Source organism: Ictidomys tridecemlineatus, chromosome 1, assembly GCF_052094955.1.
Source record: "Ictidomys tridecemlineatus isolate mIctTri1 chromosome 1, mIctTri1.hap1, whole genome shotgun sequence".
In the NCBI taxonomy this organism is placed as follows: Eukaryota; Metazoa; Chordata; class Mammalia; order Rodentia; family Sciuridae; genus Ictidomys; species Ictidomys tridecemlineatus.
The window spans coordinates 118340282-118363102 of NC_135477.1; the positions used below are offsets into that span (position 1 = coordinate 118340282).

A 22821-nucleotide genomic window follows, 5' to 3' on the forward strand; every position below is an offset into this window, starting at 1 on the left:
ACCCTAGGTCTTACATATCATAGGCAAGTGCTCTACCACTGAGCTATAACCCTGGTCCTTTATATTTTTTGACTTGAGCCTTTCACTTCCAAGATTTTTCATTCTTTTTCCAAGTCCCTAGGTCCTTGCTGAGTTTCCCAGACATATCCTGTATTATCTTCCTAATTTCATTTAACTGTTTATCTGTATTATCTTGGATTTCATTGAGTTGTGTTTTTTTTAAATTTATAATCATTCTTTTAAATTCTTTTATTTTTTTAAGACAGGATCTCACTATGTTGCCCAGACTGACTTTGAACTCACTATCCTCCTGCCTCAGCCTCCAGAGTAGCTGGGATTATATGTGTGTGCCACTGCACCCAGCTTCATTCTTTTAAATTCTGTGTCAGACTTTTCATCCATTTGCATTCCTTTGCATCTGTTGCTATAGAGTTACTATGACTTTTTTCAAGTGACATGTAACCTTAATTTTTTCATATTCCTTGTGCTCCTATGTAGAGATTTACAATTTGGTGGAACAGATATCTCTAATACTCTTATGGGGTGGCTTTCTTAGAAGGCAGCGTTCTCCTGAAGATGAGCTTGGAATGTTGGTTTGTCACACATGTTGGCTTTGACACCAGCTGGGCACTGTAGTATAGTCTGCCTGTAGCCTCTTAGGCTTTAATGACTTTGGGCACAGGACAAACTGTGGGCCACACAAGAGTGAGGAAACTAGAAGTTCAGGCAGGTGTGGTGTAGATGACAGTATGTGTGTGACTACTTCTACAGTGGGAATGGCTGTCCCAACTGGAAGATACAGGTTTCCTCAGACACTGTTAATGTTAGCTCAGCAAGTTCTAGCACTGACAAACCCAGAAGTGCTAAAGCATTCATCCTTTGACCAGTGGTATTGTGGCAGAGACAGGACACAGAGCTTTTAGCAGGAAGCAGCGTTTATTAGTGCCCCCACTGACTCGGCGGATTTACATCCAAAGGCTGAGCCCTGAGCGCAGCTGGGGCATTGCCTCATATACTCTTTGTTAGTTTCTTTTACATGTTAGCCCCTTTGTCTCCCATATATGGTGACATACAGTTTATTTTATTTATTTTTTTAAAGAGAGAGAGAATTTTAATATTTATTTTTTAGTTTTTGGCAGACACAACATCTTTGTTTGTATGTGGTGCTGAGGATGGAACCCGGGCCGCATGCATGCCAGGCGAGTGTGCTGCCGCTTGAGCCACATCCCCAGCCCTGTGACATAGTTTAATCGGTTATCCTAGGCTACAGAGTTGCAACAAGTTGTGACAGAGTTCATATGCACACACAGATACTGACCGTGGTTGCCTTGTGCTTTATTTTAGGAGAGCCCCTAAGTCTGGGACATTCCCCCTTTGATGCTGGGATCCTCTCTGGATCAAAGAGCATCATCCTGATTCAGTGGCTTATATTTCCATAACATCATGACATTTGTGGCCATCCTCTTTTAAACTATAAACTCCATGAGACTGGAGATCTTACAACCAAGGGTAACGGGCAAGGTAAACAGCCCCTAGCATTAAAACCACAACACCGAGGGTTGTAGCTCAGTGGTAAAGCTCTTGCTTAGCACATGTGAGGTACTGGGTTTGATCCTCAGCACCAAATAAAATAAATAAAGGTATTGTATACATCTACAACTTAAAAAAAAATTAAAAATAAAACCCCACAACACCTAAGAGTTTTGAATTCTCCAAAAGTTGAAAACCATCCTCCAAATAATTCCCCTAGTGTTCCAATATTCAGGTCTGGTCTCAGACGTGGGTGACCTTTTTATCCAACCTGTAGGTTCCTGAGACTACTCCCTGGTAGGAGAAATGGGTGTGATAAAGTAGGGTTGTGGGGATACCTTGGCCTGATTGAATCCTGTGGAGAGATGGGCCACAGGTGAGGGGCTGAAGTCCACAGACAGAAGCCAGATCAAACACAACCAAAAGTAATGAAGCATCCTGCCAAGGAGAAGGGAAAGACTGCTAATAGAAGCTTTTTAACCTAGTGGCAGTCAGCTGAAGTAGTTTTTGTTAATCCTATGGCAAAAATTCAGGTGAAGACCGTGACAATAGAGAGCGGTGAGGAGCAACAGTACCAAGGCATTACAGTAAGGAGCCAGTCAGGAAACAGTAAATCCATTTATCTTGGCAGGTGGTCGATTCCTCAAGCTTCTGCCATGGGTAGATTAGTGCACTTTCAGAATGACTGAAGCAGGGCTGTTGTCCTCGGTCTCTTAGGGTAGAGCTCGCTTGTTTTGAATGGCCTGCTTGCATGGTGTGACTGGATGGGGAACACAGTCACAAGAAGCTAGTTTTGCTCTGCTGTGGTGAATCCAGGGACCAACTACCTCGGCCACCTTCACCACAGTAGGGGTAAATAAAATGATAGTGAGTGGAGCCCCCCAAAGAGGCTTTAGAGGGTTGGACATTTTATTCTTTTACCCAAATAGCATTTCCTGGTTGAAAGGGGTGAGCATCTGTATTCGGGGTCACAGGTAGCCATTCCCTAACCCAATAGTGTGTAGTGGTCAGGGTCATATCAAGAGCCTGCATCTGTTGTCCCAGAGTAATATTTCCCAATTCTTTTAGATCTTCTCACATACCCCTTATAATGGGAGGAGGGCATTCATGAAGAATCTCATAAGGGCAGAAGCCTGTGTTTTTAGTAAGACTAGACCTAATTCTTTTTTTTTTTTTTTATGAGAGAGAGAGAGAGAGAGTTTTTAATATTTATTTTTTAGTTTTTGGTGGACACAACATCTTTGTTGGTATGTGGTGCTGAGGATCGAACCCGAGCCGCACGCATGCCAGGCGAACACGCTACTGCTTGAGCCACATCCCCAGCCCTAGACCTAATTCTTAAGAAAGCAATTGGCAATACTTGGTCCCAGTGTAGGTGGGTTTCCTGACAGTTTACTTGGTGTAACTTCCAGGTGATCTTCAACCCCTTTGTCATCAATTGCACCACCTCAGCCATGAACACTGGCCCATGTATGGCTGGGCTTTTGTTACAACTCTCCTGCCAGGTGTTTAAGATCAAGTTGGTCAGAATTGACCTGGTTCCTATCTACTGTTAAATATCAGCTGAGATTCCTCAGGGGTTACTCTTGGGGACTAGTGAGATGCCCTTAGCTCCTCTAGCCTCTTCTATCAGTTGTGCCATCTGTCAGGATGGGGCAGAGTCTTGCTGACCACGTGTGGCTTCCCTTGGAAGCATTAGGGACACTTCCCTCTCAGTGACCCTCCTCTTTGCAGCATGTGCAATGGTTGGCTTCCGGTTCTCTAGGGTCCTCTCCCTGAGCAGGAGTTCAAAGTGACTCATCAAAGGTGCAAGGCCTAAAGAGGGGGCCCAATATTCCCTGGGTTCTGGCTGACCTTAAAGGGCAAGTGCCAAAATATTGGCTGCGTTTTTTCCTTGGCTCTTTTACTTATTTATCTTTAGTCTCCATGTTTGGGTTGTAAACATCCAGCAGGTCAGTTTCACCAGTCTTGGAGCAGAAGTACTGGGTTTAACTTTAATGCCTATATTTTACAGTTACTTAACCCTTCCATTTAATTGGGGTTAGTATGAGTCCTGGAAGTCAGCCTTATATCTTTTGTTTCTGAACCCAAGGAGACTTAACCACTGAGCCACATCCCAGCCCTGAGCCACATCCCAGCCCTTTTATTTATTTTATTTAGAGATAGAGCCTTGCTGAGTGGCTTACGGCCTTGATAAGTTGCTGAGGCTGGCTTTGAATATCCTGTCTGTCTTATAGGTAAAGGCTTATTATCTCAAATTAACTCAGGTTGTTATATTAGAAGTTTTACTTCTGCAAACCACTAACAGCAATTATAAAGTTTAAAAGGAAAATACAAAATGGAATTAACAAGAGCAAAAACATATTCAGTTTGTATAATAGCTATAAACCAAGAAACAAAATTTTTATAAGCCCCAAAACTTTATTTGGTTGTATAGTATATCCCCTATTTTGAGATCACCGTAATTTTTACAGCAAAAATCTACCTTTTGAAATTTAAATGAATTTAAGTCTAGCCTACTTGGAGTTGGTCCCTCATGGAATAAGGTGAGGGACAGTCTTGACTCAGGTGAGGTGGCCTCTTGACACATCTTAAGTGTTTTATTTTTGAAACTGATCTTTGCCTTTTTTTTTTAATGGACATAATACCTTTATTTTATTTAATTTGTATGGTTCTGAGGATGGCACACAGTGCCTCCCCGGTGCAAGCCACGTGCTCCACCACTGAGCCCCAGCCCTGATCTTTGCCTCTTGAATACTATTTTACAAAGTTCTCATATATTATTTCCTGAGTCTATATGAATATCAACACAATACACCATTTCACTGGGAACAGGAATCAAATGAAAGCAAGAGAGCTCCCAACTTTCTTTTTGTGGAAAAATGTTTTTTATGTTCCACATTGTCTTCTTTTAAACAAACCAAGTTTTCCTTATTACTTTACCAAAATACATTTAAATTCCTATCCCAGTGTAAAGAGTAACACAAAATTTTATATACAAGTTATTGGGCTGGGATTGTGGCTCAGTGGTAGAACACCTGCTTAGCATGTGTGAGGCACTGGATTTGATTCTCAATACCACATATAAATGAATAAAAAAGAATCCATTGACATTTAAAACATTTTATATAAGTTATTGATGACAGATTTATCAAATTACAAAATATTAAATGTAACAAATTTAGTTAGGGATTTATTTATCTCTACATAAGTCTGAAAGAGACTATTGCTACAGACAACTTTAGAGAAAGACCAATTTGGTAAGTGCTCTAAAAATACTTGTATACTTGGAAGACATGAATACATCTAATATAAAAGAGGCCAGTAACAGAACCACTATTACACTGATGTCCTTCTATTAACCAAGTTTAACTTTTAAAGAAAAATTTAGAATTCATAGTGTAGTGGAATAGCCTAAAATTTAGTTGTTTAACCAGAGTTGGACAAACTCTAATTTCTTTAAGATAGGTTTTATTATTTACCAGAACCAAACAGACATAAGAAATTATCTTGATATAAGATCAATGTTTTAAGAAACCCTTATTACTTTAGCACATAGATAATTAAATTCTAATTTATATCAGTACATTAATATTTGACCTTATAGGGGGGAAAACCCTTAAATAACCTTAACTGATTGTGCTAATTATAGCTAACTTACACACAAATTTTTTGAGATTTACCCTCCAAAAATCTTGTGAAACTTACTCTACAACTTGTTTACTTTACCATATAAAATACTTCTCTTCCAGAGACATTGCTTTTTAATTTTTATGCTAAAATATATTTCTAAACCTATAATCTTTTATCTCTTTTCTAGTTGACTTTTTGAAATTTATATTTTTGAAATAATCCTTATAAAATTTCTGAACTTAGACAAATTACTCCATTTTAATAAGATGAAATACTTTATGCTTTTTGCAATACTTTAAACACAGCTAAAACCTTTTGTATTCTTTGCATATAAAATTACACTTATTAGAATCTTAACTTTTAGTAATCTTGCTTTAATGAAGACCTAGAAACAAAGCAATCTTAAAGTCCTTTTTTTCCCCCCATTTAATAGTTTCTAAAAACACATTCAATACTCAAATATATATTACCTTATGGAATTCAAGAAGTCAAGAGTACTTGAATTTATATTTAGCAGTTGATGTTTTTGTATTTTAACTTTGTAAATTAATCATATTTCCTTTAAAAACATTTATTAAAACTAATTGCATTTATGTTTAATCTATTTTTTAAATTTATTTTTTAGCTGTAGTTGGACACAATAACTTTATTTATTTATATGTGGTGCTGAGGATCGAACGCAGGGCCTCGTATGGGCTAGGCAAGTGCTCTACCACTGAGCCACAACCCCAGCCCTAATTTATTCATTCTTAACTGTTAACTTTAGGTTACCCATTAAAAAAAAATCAAGATATGAGACAAGTTTTAGTTAATAGAAGCAATGATGATACACTTTAAATATTGTATACATTCTTTTGATTGATTCACTACCTAGAAAAACGTGTTAGTAATGTTAAAGACATCTTTATTCTTATCTGTTTAACCAATTTAAATAAACTTTTTCTTAGATGTTTAAGTCAAGTGAACTAAAAAGTATTTGAATCCATTTATTAAATTTATGAGCACCCATTTATCTATAAACCAATTTTGATACCATGCACATGATAGATACAAGCACGTATACAGACGCATGACATACATTATACAGGTGTGCATACATACATAAAACAGGAAAAAAAATATCTTGTAGCTTTTTTGTAGGTACTAGACCTCCACAGATAGGAGACAAGAGCTATAGATGTTTATTAAAAATCTATTAGATTTAACCCTTTAGAAAATAAAAATAGACTATCACAGATTTTTACAGTATGACCCAGAAAGGAAAGGGGCCTGTGCAGTTGGGAACATTAGGAATAGAGTCTGCCAGCCATAGCAAACCCTGAAGTCAAAGGTTCCAGTCATTCTTCATGGGGCAGATTTACTCCCTCCATCACTGTTGATTTTTTGCTGCTTAGGACTCCTCAAAAGAGAAGATCTTTCTTTTTCTGGTGTATTTGAGAGTTAACCCTGAACAACTGGCCTGTGAATAAAGATAGCAGAAAGAGAAACTGAGGGCAATAAACTTCAGTTAGACAGAGCAAGACTAATTGGTATGGAAGCCAAAGTGAATTTATCATAAAAAAAAATTTGAGCTCAGAAAGATTGAAAAAAATGATATGGTCTTAATTATTCTACAAAAGGAGTACACAGAAAAACCTTAGCAGACCAGAGTGTACTCTTGGATCAGATTAGAGTCAGCCCAGATATTTAAAGAATGTGGGAACATGTGAAGTCCTCAGAAAAAAAAATTTTTAAAGAAAACTGGTACTTATGGAATCTTTCCATTTTCCTCCCTTATGCCCAACTGGAGAAAAGAGTAAAATCGTAAGAAGTGGGGTGTCCCCTGGTATTGCCAGGTCCCTCACTCTTTTATCAGGCATTTGCAGAAAATTGCAGAGCTGACCCCTACAGCTTGGGGCAAAGCCTGTATTGTCCCAAGGCACAGTGCATACCTCTTAAGCATCTTTAAAAGGTCCAGGACCCGGTCTAGCTGGCCTTTCCAGATCCCCTCTATCTACCTCTCCTGTTTTCTAGCATTAGGGAGGCACTTAGCAGAATCCCAGAGTACAATAGATAAAAATAACCATTTGTGCCCCATAGCAGTTTAGATTTAAAAGTGACACTTTTCTTCTCTGGTCTCAAATTAATTGGGCACCTGCTCATGTAGTTCTTTGCCTAGTGACCCCTTGGAGGGCCAACTTACTCTGAATGAAGGCAGTCTGGGGTTTTTCAGGAGTCAACTCCATAGTCTCTAGCATATCCCATTAAAAGAAATCTTCTTTTTTGATCATACAATCTTGGGGGAGGAGTAAGTTTACTCTGTTTGCCACCCATTTCCATGATAATCACATGCAGAAGAAGGAAAAAGGGAAGGGGTAAGTAATCCCTTTGGATGTCTCCAGCCGCTTTCCTCATGGAGAGATTTCAGGCACGTCAACATTGCAGGTTGGTATAGACCCCCCAACCTGGACCAGGTTCAGAAACCTAAAGGAAAGACTTGTGTTGCCCTAAGTCATAGGAGGATCACCATGGACCTACGGATCAGGACTCTGCCCTCACTTTGGGCTCAGCCAGTCTTATTCAGTCACCATTCACTCACATTCAAACTGCGTCTCCAGCCCACCCAGTACCTTTAGAGTTGTGGCTTCATCTTGTGCTATCAAGACTACTTAGGGCAACTCTAGGAAGTGATCAGGCTCCCCTTCTGCCACTTAGGGGTAGGTCTACCTCTTGAACCTGGGTTTCTACCTGTCCAAAGGGCAGTAGGTGCTCCCTGCACTGGTTCCAGAACCCCATGGTGTTCCTTTGTATCCTGGGGTCCTCGCCCTGGCATGCCAAGAGGGCTAGTCTCCTATGGATCCATTAGTCTGCTGGTGCCAGATGAGGTCACTTCTCCTGGCATCCCAGGGCCTGCACTCTGGTGACAAGGGAGGTGAAGTCATGCTCTGAATCCCAAAACGCAAACCCTCAAGAAATGTTGCAGGATTCTTGCACAGAGAAACAGGACACAGGCTTTTAACAGGAAGCAGTGTTTATTAGGGCTGGCACTGGCTCAGCAGATTTGCATCCAAAGGCTGAGCCTCAAGCACAGCTGGGGCATTGCCTTATATACCCTTTGTTAGTTTCTTTGACTTGTAGCCCCTCCTTAGTCTCCCACATAGGTAACACAGTTTGATTAGGTATCCTAGGCTATAGAGTTGCAAAGTTGCAACGGTTACACATGTGCACAGATATTCACTGTGCCATGTTGCCTTGTCCTTTATCTTAGGAGAGCCCTTTATTCTGGGAGGGCTATTACCACTGTATGGGCCCAGATGTTGCAAAGGGAGAGGCAGTGTTGGTTACTTCAGCACCCCTTCAGTGACAGTGACACCCCGTCTGCAGCAGTGTATGGCCAGACAAAATGCATAGGTAGGACTGTGATGGGAACCACATATGTAGGGTGGCAGCAGTGCTTATCTCTGCTGCTTGCATGGCAGTGCTTGACCTGGAACAAGACCTCAACCAGAAGTAAGCAAAGTTCCCTTGGAGCCCCCTGTGTGCTGCCACAGTCTGTCTGGGCACAATTCAGGAGCCACTTGTCAAAAGAAACTAACTTTATCTTTAGAACTACAAACGCCAAACAAAACAACTCCTCAGGAAAAAACCCTCAGAGCCCAACTGCCACCACCTGCTTCCACAAGCCTCTCACCCACACTCCAGCCTCTCCACCTCCCATAATCCTTCTCTTGAGGCCGATTGGCTGGGTTGTGTGGGCGGAGCCAAAGAAGTCCCCCAATGAGCAGCTCCGTGGTCTGAAAGGGCAGGGAAACAGCCCAATGAGCAGCTCCGTGGAGGAGCCAATCAGCTAGATGTTGCTGGGGCCGCTGTGAGCCAATCATCAGCTGGCAGCTGGAAGTTTGCTGGTAGCTGGAAGTTTGCTGGGGCCCCTTTGGCTGTGGCTCTCAACAGTGTGCACCTGTGCAGAAGGTACAGTTGTTCAGGGGCCTCTCCTCGCCCTTGGGCAGTAACGGGAGTCAGTGTTTCCTTCCTTCCTTTTTAGTAATAGGCTCCTGAGCTGGGAGCTGAAAGGCAGGAGGAACCTATGGATCTTTACCCTCAGTCCTGGCACTGGGATGAGTTTACATAAGGCTGGCCACACCCTTTGTCTCGAAGGGCAAGTTCCCTGGTCTCATGATTCTTAATTTTTTTTTTTTAGTTGTCAATGGATCTTTTATTTATTCATATGTGGTGCTGAGGATCAACACAGGGCCTTACACATGCCAGGCAAGCGCTGTACCACTGAGCGGCAACCCCAGTCCTGGTCTTCTGATTCTTAAGGGCCATGTCCTCTGTTTTCCTCCTACAACAACCTGTCTCCGATCCTGCAGAGCACCCAGTGGCCTTGGGTCGCTGTCACTCTGCTGGACCAAATTGGATTCAAGAGGCAGCTTCCTCCTGGCTCCTAGGGCAGTTTAAATTTAGATACTATTTCCCTTTTTAATACCGTTCCTGACTCCAGCACCCTGGGTGGTTTGCTAGATGTGAAGTTCTTTTCCAAAGCCACAATACTGTGCAGATTGCAGGTTACTTATCCAAGTGGGCTGCAAGTCTGTGAAGATTGTGAAACTTTCCAATACGTAGGATTGCTGTCATCAGTTTTTTGCCCTTATCTACCTCCCCTCTCCCCAACTGCGGAGCCAAGGTGAAACTTGCTATGGTATTTTTTCTTTCTTTGCTGCTGTTCCTGTCTTTCTCTTGCGGATTCCCAGTATTCTCCCATGGTCACTCATCTCAAAATGCAGCTATACATCTGTTAATTTGGCTTTTCTTTGTGGAGGAGGCGAGTGCTGAACCCCTCTACTTAGTCATCTTGTTCTCTGCTCTTTGTGAGTTGTGTGCTATAAAAGATGTTGAATTCATATTATAGTCAGGAGCCAGAAAAAAACTTAAATATATTCAAATATATTTATTTTCCTGTGATACTATATAGAACTATAAAATTTGACGGCTAAGGATCTGAATTATACTTCTGTTATCCTAAATACCATGATTATAATATAGTAAAAAATTACCAATTAAAAATAGATGTGATGTAGGAGACCACTGATTCAAGCACAGCCTCCAGAAGTAGGTTGTTTGGGATGCTAGGAATTAAGCCCAGGGTCTCACACATGCTAGAGCTACACCCCCAGCCCAGCAGTAGGTGTTTTTAATAAAATTTTAAGCCCCTCCCCAACTTTTTTTTTTGTGGGGGGAGTATACCAAGGATTGAACTCGGGGCACTTGACTACGGAGCCACATCCCCAGTGAGGCTGGCTTTGAACTCCTGTCTCAGCCTCCTGAGCTGCTGGAATTACAGGTGTGTACAGCACCCAGCCGTAACTTGGTCTCTTTATCTTAAAAGACAGAATGATTTGGAGGCACATATTATTAATTGCTATATGCAGGAGGAGAGCAGTAACTTGAGTATTCTTTAGATCTAGTGCTAATTATAGGTATAAACTTTTTTGGCTGGCATGATTTCTTTGGAGAAAGTATTTCCTCTAATCAGTGATCACCAGTGGACAATTGCAAGCTAGATGAGGAATGAGGTTAATAAAATTCAGTTCTCATTTATATTATAATTCAATTTATTTTGTGGGGCTTTTCAACTCTAACCCCACTTGAGCAAAAATTTCACACACACAAATGAACATTATGTACAGCAGTCCCCCCTTACCCACGGTTCCCTTAGTTTGTTATTCAAGATCAACCAATCTAAAGACACAGTACAGCAAAATAAGATACTTTAAGACACCACATTCACATAACTTTTATTATGGTATAATTGTCCTATTTTGTTATTTACCTAATTTATAAACTTTTATCATAATACTGAATCCTATATATACATACCTATCTGAGGTTTCAACCACTTGGGGTCTTGGAACATATCCCCCTTGGATAAGAGGAGGGGAATATTGTACACCCACTTCTATTCTGTGTGTCACACCTTCAGGATAGGTGATGACTTATTTAAAGGATTTTTTTTGTTATTGTTGTTTACTTATTTTTTGGTACCAAGGATTGGACCCAGGGGCACTTCACCACTGAGTAGATTCCAAGCCCTTATTTATTTTGAGACAGGGTCTTGCTAAATTGTCCAGGCAGACCTTGAACTTATGATCTTCCTGCTGCAGCCTCCTGAGTTATTACAGGTGTGCGCTACCATATCCAGCAGGCTATGTTCCTTGTCTGTAGTTGTGGGTTGACAACTCTCCCAGGAGAGCAGTTATTTTGTTAATCTGAATGCTTGAAGCTTTCCAGTAAGGGAGGAATTACTGAATGAATTATTTTCTTCATCTTGAAGAATTTCAAATGTTTACTAGGAATCCTGTTACTTTCTATATCCCTGAAATACCATTCATGTACAAACAAATGCTTTGTCTTCTAGCCAGACACAGGCTTAAGTAGTTTTTCAAACATGGCAATATTTTATTGGTGAAATTGAGAGACAGAATGGCTTGACTCATAACTTCTGCCATTAAAACACATATCAACTGCCCAAAACAAATTTCTTGCAGGGTACACCACAGGAGACAGATGTAGTATCAAGACAACAAAAAAATTGCATTTAGAATATACTTTAATAGCATTTACATTGATATTTTTACATAATCTGTAATTATGAGCGATATTTTACTTCCCCATCTTGTCTGATAATATATTTTATATACTAACAATCCAATCATATATTCTATATACTAGAAGTTGCTAGTTTTCATTCCTCTGTCACCAGGGAAAGTGTTTTTATTTATGGGAAATGGATTTAAATGCTTTGAAATTTCTTTTTAATGTAGGCTTGATTTTTTTCTTACAATAACAATTTTGCTTGTTTTCTAAAAACTTCATTTTTTTCCTTTAAGTAATAAGATGCCTAATAATCAGTTTTCCCAGGAAAAATAAATGCTCTGATGTATATTAGGGTACTTTTTTTTTTACATCATGATATATCATCTTATGAAAGCTATTCATATCTTTTTTCTTTAAAAGCATTTACTGAGCCAGGAGCACTGGTACACACCTATAATCTGGTGACTAGGGAGGCTGAGGCAGGAAAATAGCGTGGTCAAGGCCAGCCTCAGCAACTTAGTAAGACTGTCTCAAAATAATAAGGGCTGAGAATGTAGCTCAGTTGTAAAATGCCCCTAGGTTCTATCCCCAGCTCAATTTAAACAAAAAAAAAAAAAAAGTATTTTACTGGATGGATTTTTTTTTAAGCATTTAAAAAAAATGTTTATTTTTTAGTTGTAGTCAGAGAACCTTTGTTTTACTTATTCAGTTTTATGTGGTGCTGAGGACTGAACCAAGGGCCTCACACACGCTAGGCAAGTGCTCTACCACTGAGCGACAACCCCAGCCCAACTGGCTGGATATTTAATCTTATTTTGTTAAACATGTATTTTGGTCTAGTTTAGTCTAATTCAAAAGGATCCTAACAGAATGATGTGAAGTTCAGATTGTCTACCCCAGAGCTCTATAAGCTGTTTAGCCATTCAAGCTAGAGGCATTCATTTAAACTTTTTTATTCTATACTTCAACTATGTAGTCATAAGTCATTTATCATGAAGGCATTTAAATGGACAACAAATAATTCTGCTTGTCAACTGAAGAGGACTCTGAGTTTAACTTTTTCTCTGGCCTTAAAGGTCAAAGGCAGTTAAACTTAAGCACTGCCAACCAGATTACAAGCTGCATGCTCCCTTTCCATTCCACAGAGCTGCTCCTAGAGCTGTGTGTCATGGCAGGCACATTGCTGCTCATATTAACAAGCACATGACAACTGGGAGGAAGGAAAAGACCAAACCAACATGCTGCTCACCTTTAAAAGTAAAAACAGGAATGGTTTTCACTTCAGCATCTTAGAAACAGACAAACGTAAAGCTAGTAGGCAGATAAGACAATAGTATTATTTCTACAGAAAATTGGGAGTTATAGGTTACTATGTGTGTGTAGATTTCCCCAATTGTTGTCAAAGTGACTGACTACTCTAAAAAGCTTTCCTGGCATTCAGGGGTACCATGTTAGGAAAATAACCAAGCTGACTTCCATTCAACCTCATTTCTCATTTTTTTTAAAAATATGACTGATGTGTGTTCATTTTCTGAAGTATGTTTAGCAAATCCTACCAGCTTGAGGCAGGTGGTCTTACTGTACAGAAATGTTAAATGGCATATACAATCTTCTCCTGGCCTCTTCCCCATAAGCACGTCATAGTAACACTTCTGTCTATGTATACACACAAATCCACTAAAAATATTTATATGAATAAGAACCATGAAGATTTCCTAAATGTTTAGAGAAAATGCATGCAGAGTGAGCCCAGTAAAGTACAGAGCCTGTGGGATATACAAATTTTATTTTTAGTTTACATTTCCTTCAGGATAGTAACATACATGTCTTTTCCTACCTAGAGGCAATATATTTTCAAAAATTTAGATACTGCCACTGCATTAAATTTAAATTAAAATGCTCCCTATGTAATGTACAGACAGTAAAAGCAAAAAAAAAAAAACCCTTACAACACATTCCATTTTTTAATATATCAAAAAATGTTTCCAAGGCAACATTAAAATGATTATACCACAGTCCCTAAAATAATGTCAAGCTCTAAGAGGAAGGTGCAGGGGGCTGGGCGGGAAGGCTCCATCCGTTCAAGGGTTTAGGTACTCTTCTTCTCTTCACCCAGTAAATTCACTGTAGCTTTCTTGGCTGTTAAGAAAGAGGGTAAGAAAATTTTATCAAAACTTTTGGCAATATAAGCTGTGTGGCTAAGGTAACTACTAGATAACGGAGCTCGGGTGACTCATGTGCAGATGACAGCACCCATGGGTTTGTGGTCAGGGCTGTGAGGGTTTCCGTGAAATACACCCGGCACCTCTTCTGAGCACAAATCCTGAAGACATGAAATACTTGAAGTTCATCTAGCCTTGCTTCTTTGTGTAACAGTGTCTCCCAAACTATCTGTCCTCCTTTCTGCATCAAAAGAGGCAGAGATTCCTAGTAGCGTTCTTTGTACATTCAAATTCTCATTTGCTACTCTCCTATGAGATTTCACTACTCATCAACCTGATGAGAACTAAGTTGTGTTGTTCCATGGTGACAAAAACTAGAAAGTCCTCGTGCCAGTACTACAAATATTTATACTAACTGGGCTATCCCTCCTATGACAGGAAGTGGCCTGGAATGTGTCATAAGAACCAGTGTGGTGTGTGAGATGGTGGTGGGGGAGGCTTGTCTAGAAGCCTCCAGTGAGGTTGTAAACTGCAGCTGTTTTTTTTTTTAATATTAAGTTTTTAGATGGATACAATATCTTTATTTTACATTTATGTGGTGCTAAGAATCGAACCCAGTGCCTCCTGCATGCTAGGTGTGCACTCTACCACTGAACCACAACCCCAGCCCCTGCAGCTGTTCTTGATGGAGCCCGGAGTCCCTCTTCATCAACTGCCTGGCAGCAGCTCTCATTTACTCAAGTTGCTAAACAAAGTTAAAGAAACTGCAGCCTCTTTCTCAATAGCCCTATGTAAAAAGCACTAGTGAACCCAGAACGAGACATCTAAAAGGTGTCAAACAATTAGAAATTTTTATGTCCCTGATTTGGAATGTATCAAATTAAATTGAATTTGAGTATTGATATACTGTATGAAAACCAAGAGGCAATAAAATGTGGGTGAACTAGACAGAAATGATATTACCATGGGTTGCCAGTTAGGCTTGGGCAAGGAAGATCAGAAAAGAAAGCTCTTAAAAAAAAAACTGGCACCAATTGCCATAAAGCATGCCTGTAATCCCTTCTACTTAGGTGGCTGAAGCAGGAGGATCATGAGTTTGAGGCTAGCCTTAGCACCTTAACAGACTGTCTCAAAATTTTAAAAAATAGAAGTAAAAAGGGCTGAGGGTCAGCTGGGGCTGCAGCTCAGTGGTAGAGCACTTGTCTAGTATGTGTTCAATCCTCAGTACTGCATTTTAAAAAAAGGGGGGGGGCATTCTGTCCATTTACAACTAACAAATTTTTAAAAGAGGCCGAGGGTATATAGCTCAGTGGTAGAGCTCCCCAGGGTTCAATCCACAAGTGAGAGAACACAAAGGCTGCAAGTCAGAACAAACTTACCTCACTCCCTCACTCAGAGGCGTCCTCCTGTTATTTCCCTCTTCACCAGCTTAACTGTCACCAACATCAGCCACAGTCCCACTCTGACCTCGCAACTCTTAACATCACCCCTTTCAGGGCTGGAGTTATAGCTTAGTGATAAGAGCATGTGGAAGACACTGGGTTCAATCCTTAGCACCCACGTAAAAATAAGGTATTGTGTACATCTATAAAAAATTTTTAAAACCCTACTCTGCAGATGAGTGTGGCTGTAGAAAAGCAAACACAAGTCTCAGGTGAGCCTTTCACACTGCCTGGAATCACATGACAGTGTCTCAGTCCATTTACTCTGGCAGTGTCCTAGAGAGGCCATGAGACTACAGCCACACTCCTTTAATTGCTTTTTTGGGCTGCTGTCACAGCATAATGGCAGAATTGAGCATCACAACAGAGACCGGATGGCCCACAAAACCTGAAATGTGTATCATCTGGCCCTTTAGGAACAGTCTGTTAACCCTGTCCTAGACAACTGCTCACACCCGTCCCCTTCCCATCACTTCTCAGTTGGCCTTCTTTCTTTACTGAGGAAGTTGAAGTAATCAGAAAATATCTTCTAAGTTTTCCTACTTAAAACCTCTACCAACAAAAACCTTGATTTCTGTTATAAAATGTTGCAGCTCCTCTGCCCACTGCCTCTCTGTATTTTCAATCATATTTCTGGTCTACTCAAGGGCTCAGCAATTGCTCTCTACTGAAGCATTCTCATTAATTTTCAGACATGTATTATTTCTCCTACCTTAAAGACTTTTAAATTTCCCAGGACCTGCGATCCATATTCCAGTTACAGCCCATTCTTCTACTCCCCTTCACAGGGACTGTCTCAAAACAGCTGTCCATATTCCTCATGCCTTTCCCCCATCTCTTCCAATCAGTGTTTCGTTCCCAGCATTCTACAAAAATCTGTTCAAGATCACTAGTGCCTTCCCCATGGCTAAGTCCAGTGGTTCCTCTTCACCTAGTTTACCTTGTCTACAGCACGTGACAATGGATCACACTTCCTCCTCTGAAACATCTTTTTGCTTGGCCCAAGGACCCCACCTTGCCTTCCTTTTCCCTACTGGTCTATTTAGCTGATTGTTTCTCATCTCCCTTCTACCCACAATCCACACTTGTTTTCTGAACTCTCAACATCTGCATCCAACTGGCTGAGAAAGACTTTTCTTCTTTCTCCCTACCTAAATCTGTACTATCCAGTCTTTCCCAGCTCAGTAGCAATTCTCTCCTTCTACCTGATCAGGTTGAAAAGTTTGGCCTTGACTTCTGTCTTCATGCCTGATTTTAAGCAGATCCTATTGACTCTACTTCAGAAATAGGTTACTTCTTACCCACTACTGCTGCTAGTACAAACCAAGATACTACCATCATCTCAAACAGATCACTGCAATAACCTTTTAGCTAGTCTCCCAGTTTCCTTCCCTTTCTCCCTCCAATTCATTTTTTGTTTTTAGTTATAGGTGGACACAATACCTTCATTTTGTCCTTTTTATTTTTATGTGGAACAGGGGATTGAACCTAGTGCTTCACGCATGCTAGGCAAGCGCTCTACCACTGAGACACAACCCTGGCCCCCTTCTAATCCATTCTTAATGCAATAGCCACAGTCATCTTAATACACAGACCAGGTCATGTTGATCCTGTGCTCAAAATCTTTTAATAGCACCTTATCTTTCTTACACAGACTAAAAACCAAAGCCTTCCCACTGGCCTATAAAGCTATTCTGTGATTTGTCATCCTGTCTCCATGCAGACCTTTCTGATGGTGTCCCCTCCTGCTATCCCTTACCCCTCTAGGTCACCTCCTTTACTGTTCCTACTTTAGGGCTTTTGCACATGCAGCTCCTTCTGGAGCACTATTCCCATGGTTCCCTCCTTTACTATGTCCAAGTCTGACTCAATATAGCCCTCTTGGTAAGGGTCTCCTGATTTTCCTACTTAAAACTGTAAACATCCCTCCTGTGCCTGGTTCTCCCTATCTTTCTAGCTGCTTAATTTTCTTCCGCATTATCATACAACCTTTTAATTTTATTGTCTCTTTCAACTAAACTGTAAGATTCAAGGATTATAGTCTCTTGGGTTCACTGGTTCATTACTAGTCTAGGGACACATGCAACATCTCAACAAAAAAGCATCTGAATAACTTCATCAGGGGGGCTGAGAAAAGGCATTCTCTGGGACCAAGAACAAAAACAGTCTGAACAGCCCATTAAACAAGTCAGGAACTGAGTGCAAGAGGCTACATGTAGATGAATCTCTAAAATCTCTGCCCATGGAAGGCTACTGAATGCTGCATTGAATGAGTCACAAAGGATCTTGGGAAAAGTAAAGGGCAAGCCAGGCACAGTGGTGTGTCTATAATCCCAGCAACTCATGAGGCTGAGGCAGAAAGATTGCAAATTGGAGGCCAGTCTCAACAACTTTGGGAAAATCTGTTTCAAAAAGGGTTTGGAATGTGGCTCTGGCTAAGCATCCCTGGTCCCCCCCCCCCCACCAAAAAAAAAAAGTAAAGGGCAGTGGGCAAACTTGTCCTAAAGAAATCCATTTAGTGGTCTTTGCATTTAACTAAGGAAAGCTGAGAGGACAAGAAGGCCATGAAGCCCATTGTATCACATCTCCTCCATGTGTTGAACCAAGTTGTCCCCGACTCTTACCTTCTTTAGTAATGGCATCTGCAGTCTCTTTGGCTTTGTCCTTCAGGTCCTTCACCATACTGTCCACCTGAGACTGGTGCTTCAGGAAGAAAGGACGAATGATGCGCTTGTAGAGAAATTCAGCCCCATTAGAAGGACTCGGGGCCATGCACCACAACAGGAAGCCACACTGCACAGAATGAGAAGCAGCATGGTAAGAGGAGGACGAGGGCATTCTGAGGAGACCCCCCCCCACCTCCACCACTCCCAAGGTGTGTACTGCCTCCGTCCGACATTTTCTCCAATGGTATTCCCAGTGTTTTCTGCAAACTAATGGGAAGATCTTCTTGGAAAAACATGACCACTAATGGGGTAGTAAGGAAAGAGAAGGATAAGACTGAAAAAGGGTAAAACACACCAGATCCAGGAGTTTAGTTTACAGCAGCTATAAGAGACTTTATTATACAACTCTTAAACATTACATTTTCTTACACTGATTTTTATCTACATGTGTCAAGCCCCGTACAGATAAGCCTAGTGAGAACAAGCTTCATGGATATTAAGCTTATCCTGCTAAGTTAGTTACAGTAATTTGTTCTACCACAGAATAAATATTCTGCCTAACCTCAGATTCTTCTCTTAGTTTCAGTTGTTGATAGACCTTTATTTTATGTATTTATATGCAGTCAAATGCAAGGCCTCATCTCGAACATGCTAGGCAAGCACTCCACCACTGAGCCCCAACCCCTATTCCTTTAGACTGAGATAAAAGAAGATAAGACTTATACCCTAATTAATAAATAAATACCAACTGTGCACTTTAAGTCATCTAAGCGGAAATATTCAGAGATTTGCTAATTTCCCTAGAAAGTTTAATAAACACCATACTGAGTTATTTTTGTTTAAAAGATACTGACCAAATTATATTCCACACAGTCCAGATGACTCATCATAATACAGAAATCACTTCCAGGGATAGCAGAATCTGTATTTTTATCAGTTTCTTAAAGTAAATCTCTCTCAACTTCTTATGTCTTAAATCAAAACTCTATGGGATTAGTCATCATTATTCCAAACCAATGAATGCATTCAAATGATTGAGAAGTTACAATGCCTTTCTAAAATAGTGTTTTAAGTTTGCTCTAGAGATGCAGAACTGGCAGCTCATACTGAGGTCTTGCTATGTTGCCCAGGCTGGCCTCAAGTGATGCTCCTGACTCAGTTTCCCGAGAAGCTAGGACTATAGGCACACACCACTTCATCCAGCTACAAACAGGGATCCTAAGGGTTGTGTAGTATATAGTGGATAAGAGGACAGGCTCAGACAAAGTAAGTTCTAATCCTGGTTGTACCACTTACTCACCTGGCAAACCCTGAGCAAGTTATTTAACTGCTTAACTCAGTTTTTTCCTGTATGAAGCAAGTATTGAGATTTTTAAAAAATCTACCTCTTATAAGAAAATAAAAAGCATTTGGGGTGTGTGTTAGCATATTAAGAGCTTTGTCTCTGTTGCAAGAATACCTGTGTTTTAATTTGTTAGCCTTAAATGGAATAAAAGCAAATCTTAGAACCAATAATCTTTAAACAAATGTTCTGTAAGTACCTGAAATGAAGTTCAAAGTAATGCTAGAGGTATACACATAATTAAAATAAAAGATATCTAATAAAACTATTTCAAAAATGTAAATATACAAGCAAAATTATGACAATACCATAAGTAGAGCTTCCTCCATATATTCCCAAAAGGTTGAAATTTCTGGACTAAAGAAACTACACTGCCTACCTTATCAGAGCACTCAACAAAAGCAATTTACTACCATTCTCTCCAAGTCAGGATTTTAAGTCAGTTCTCCCTTCCTCTTCCCCATCAGATTCCAAAGCTCATTTATTGAGCACAGATAATAGAAACTAGAATGTTCTCAGTTAAGAAAGCAAAGGAAGGTGTGGCCATAGGTGAGCTAAGGGTAAAGATTCTCTACCTGTGCATAATAATACTATATATGTGACCAGGCAAGCCCACAAAAACGCCAATCCAGACAGGTTCAAGGTAGTGGATTAGAGGAAAGCTGCATCTTCTAGTTGTTCCATCACTCAAGCAGCAGGAGTACTGCTTCTCAGTGAGACACCACCCAACAAAGACCCTATGATGAGAGCTAAACCCCAGCTGCTAGAATTTTCCCGTTAGAACCATGTATCAGCCCCACCCGGGAATGTACTGATGTCGTCTGTACAGCCGAAACTCCAATCCACAGTGCTTCCCATTCCATCTACTTTATATTGATGAGAAGGAAAGCTGAGAACTATTTCAACCAGCTTCAGTTCCAGGCCACTCTGTGTTGGGACTTTACTGTGACACTAAGTATATAGCTACACAGCATCCAGCCAAGAGACAGTGTGCCTTGCTCTACATCCAAACTAATGATGCTCAAACAATTCTTTAGTACAAATGATAGATTAAAAACCCCAAAACAACCAGGCACCAAGGTCCCAGTCATGTCTCTATTTTTGCAGAAGGAGTCAGTATCCGTAACACACCAATGAGGAGTCTCTTTTGGGACTGTTGCCATACCCCTTCAGAATATTGAGTTTTTAAGTCTACAAGAGCAATCACAGAGGGAGTACCACACATCCTCTGCTATATACAAAACTAACTGATCTACGAGAATGACCCCACTCTTGTAAGACCTATAGGAAAAGTGAGATCCTCAAGCTCTGACACAATATATGCAGTATTGAAATACGCCACTCTTCACCAAAGAACTAGCAGGGAAACAATACTGAAAAAAGTCACAATAACCTGATATTCCAGAACAATTTGCCAAGAGAAGACTGTGCCCTAAAATGGTCCACACGTAAGAGTGGAAGAGAAATCCAGGAATACAGAAAATACGGAGGAAACAAGGTCATAACATCTCCTGAAGCTCAAGATTCACCAACAACTGACTACATAGATACTCAACTGAATGAAATACCCAATAAAGAATTCAAAATAATGATTACATAAGTTATCAATGAATTCCAAGTGAACACAGAAAAACAACTGAATGAAGTTTGTATAGGATACGAACAAGAAATTCAATAAGGAGATGGAGATATTGAAAAGGAACCAAACAAATCTTGAATAGAAAAGCCATAATAAATCAAAAAGTTCAAATAAAAGTCTCTAATAGAGTAGACCATGCAGAAGGAATCTTGGAGCTGGAAGACAAAGTGAGCTTGGCAGGGTGGTACATGCCTGTAATCCCAGCAGCTCAGGAGGCTGAGATATGAGGATCAGCAACAGCAAGGTACTAAGCAACTCAGTGAGACACTGTCTCTAAATAAAAAATAGGGCTGGGGATGTGGCTGAGTGTACCTGAGTTCAATCCCCAGTAGCAAAAAAAAAATCATGACCAAGTTGGTTTCATTCTAGGGATGCACAATGATTTAACATAACATATGCAAATCAATAAGTGTAAGTCACATAACTATGATTTTTATCCTCAATTCTGTTTATTTCAATCGTTGCAGAAAAAGCCTTCAACAAAATTCAGCACCCATTCATGATAAAAATACTAACATCTTAAAGGGTATATATGACAATGACCATACTACCAACAGCACTATACAGATTTAATGCAATTCTGATCAAAATTCCAATGACATTCCTCATAGAAATAGAAAAAGCAGTCATGAAATTCATCTGGAAAAATAAGAGACCCAAAAGAGCTAAAGCAATCCTTAGCAGGAAGAGTGAAGCAGATGGCATCACTATACAAGACCTTAAACTATACTACAGAGCAATAGTAACAAAAACACCATGGTATTGGCACCAAAACGGATTGGTAGACCAATGGTACTAAATAGAGGACACACAGAAATAGTTTTCTCATATTAGACAAAGGTGCCAGGGCTGAGTTGTGGCTCAATGGTAGACTGCTGCCCTAGCATGTGTGAAGCACTGGGTTCGAATCTCAGTACAACATCTAAATAAATGAATAAAATAAAGGTCCATCAACATCTAATAAAAATATTTTTTTTAAAAGGTACCAAAAACATTTTGGAGAAAAGATAGCCTCTTCAACAAATGGTACTGGGAGGACTGGAAATCCATGTGTAGCAAAATGAAATTAAACACCTATCTCTCACCATGCACAAAACTCAATCCAAAGTGGATCAAAGACTTAGGAATTAGACCAGAGACCCTGTGCCTAATAGAAGAAAAAGTAGGCCCTTACTTCCTTAATAAGACCCCTAAAGTGCAAGAAATAAAATCAAGAATCAAATGGGATAGTTTCAAACTAAAAAGGTTCTTCTCAACAAAAGAAACAATCAGTGAGGTGAATAGAGAGCCTACAGAATGGGAGCAAATTTTTACCACATGCACATCAGAACACTAATCTCTAGGATATATATAGAACACAAAAAGATTAACACTAAAAAAAATAAAATAACCCAATCAATAAATGGGTCAATGAACAGACTTCTCAGAAGATATATGATCAATCAACAAATATATGAAAAAATTTTCAACATCTCTAGTAATTAAAGAAATGCAAATCAAAACTACACTAAGATTTCATCTCACTCCAGTCAGAAGGGCAGTTATTAAGAATACAAGCAACAACAAGTGTTGGCGAGGATGTAGGGGGAAAGGTACATTCTTTCATTGCTGGTGGGACTGCAAATTGGTGCAACCAAGCTGGAAAGCAGTATGGAGATTCCTTAGAAAACTTAGAATGGAACCACCATTAGACTCAGCTATCCCACTCCTCGATTTCAACCCCAAAGGGCTTAAAAACAGCATACTACAGGGACACAGCCACATCAATGATTATAGCAGCACAATTCACAATAGCCAAAATGTAGAAACAACCTACCTAGATGCCCTTCAGTAG

At 40.1% G+C, this 22821-nt stretch overlaps 1 protein-coding gene across 1 annotated transcript in view; it reads right to left on the reverse strand.

Moving 5' to 3' along the window:
• Positions 1 to 11574: 11574 nt before the first annotated feature.
• Positions 11575 to 22821, reverse strand: part of Reep5 (receptor accessory protein 5) — a 49697-nt gene continuing 38450 nt past the window's right edge. Inside the window, exons 4-5 of the mRNA XM_005327236.5 lie at positions 17965 to 18133; positions 11575 to 13875 (exon numbers count right to left, since the gene is read on the reverse strand). Of these exons, the coding sequence (XP_005327293.1) occupies positions 13826 to 13875; positions 17965 to 18133 (219 nt within the window). The 3' untranslated portion in view covers positions 11575 to 13825. The remainder of the gene's footprint in view (positions 13876 to 17964; positions 18134 to 22821) is intronic.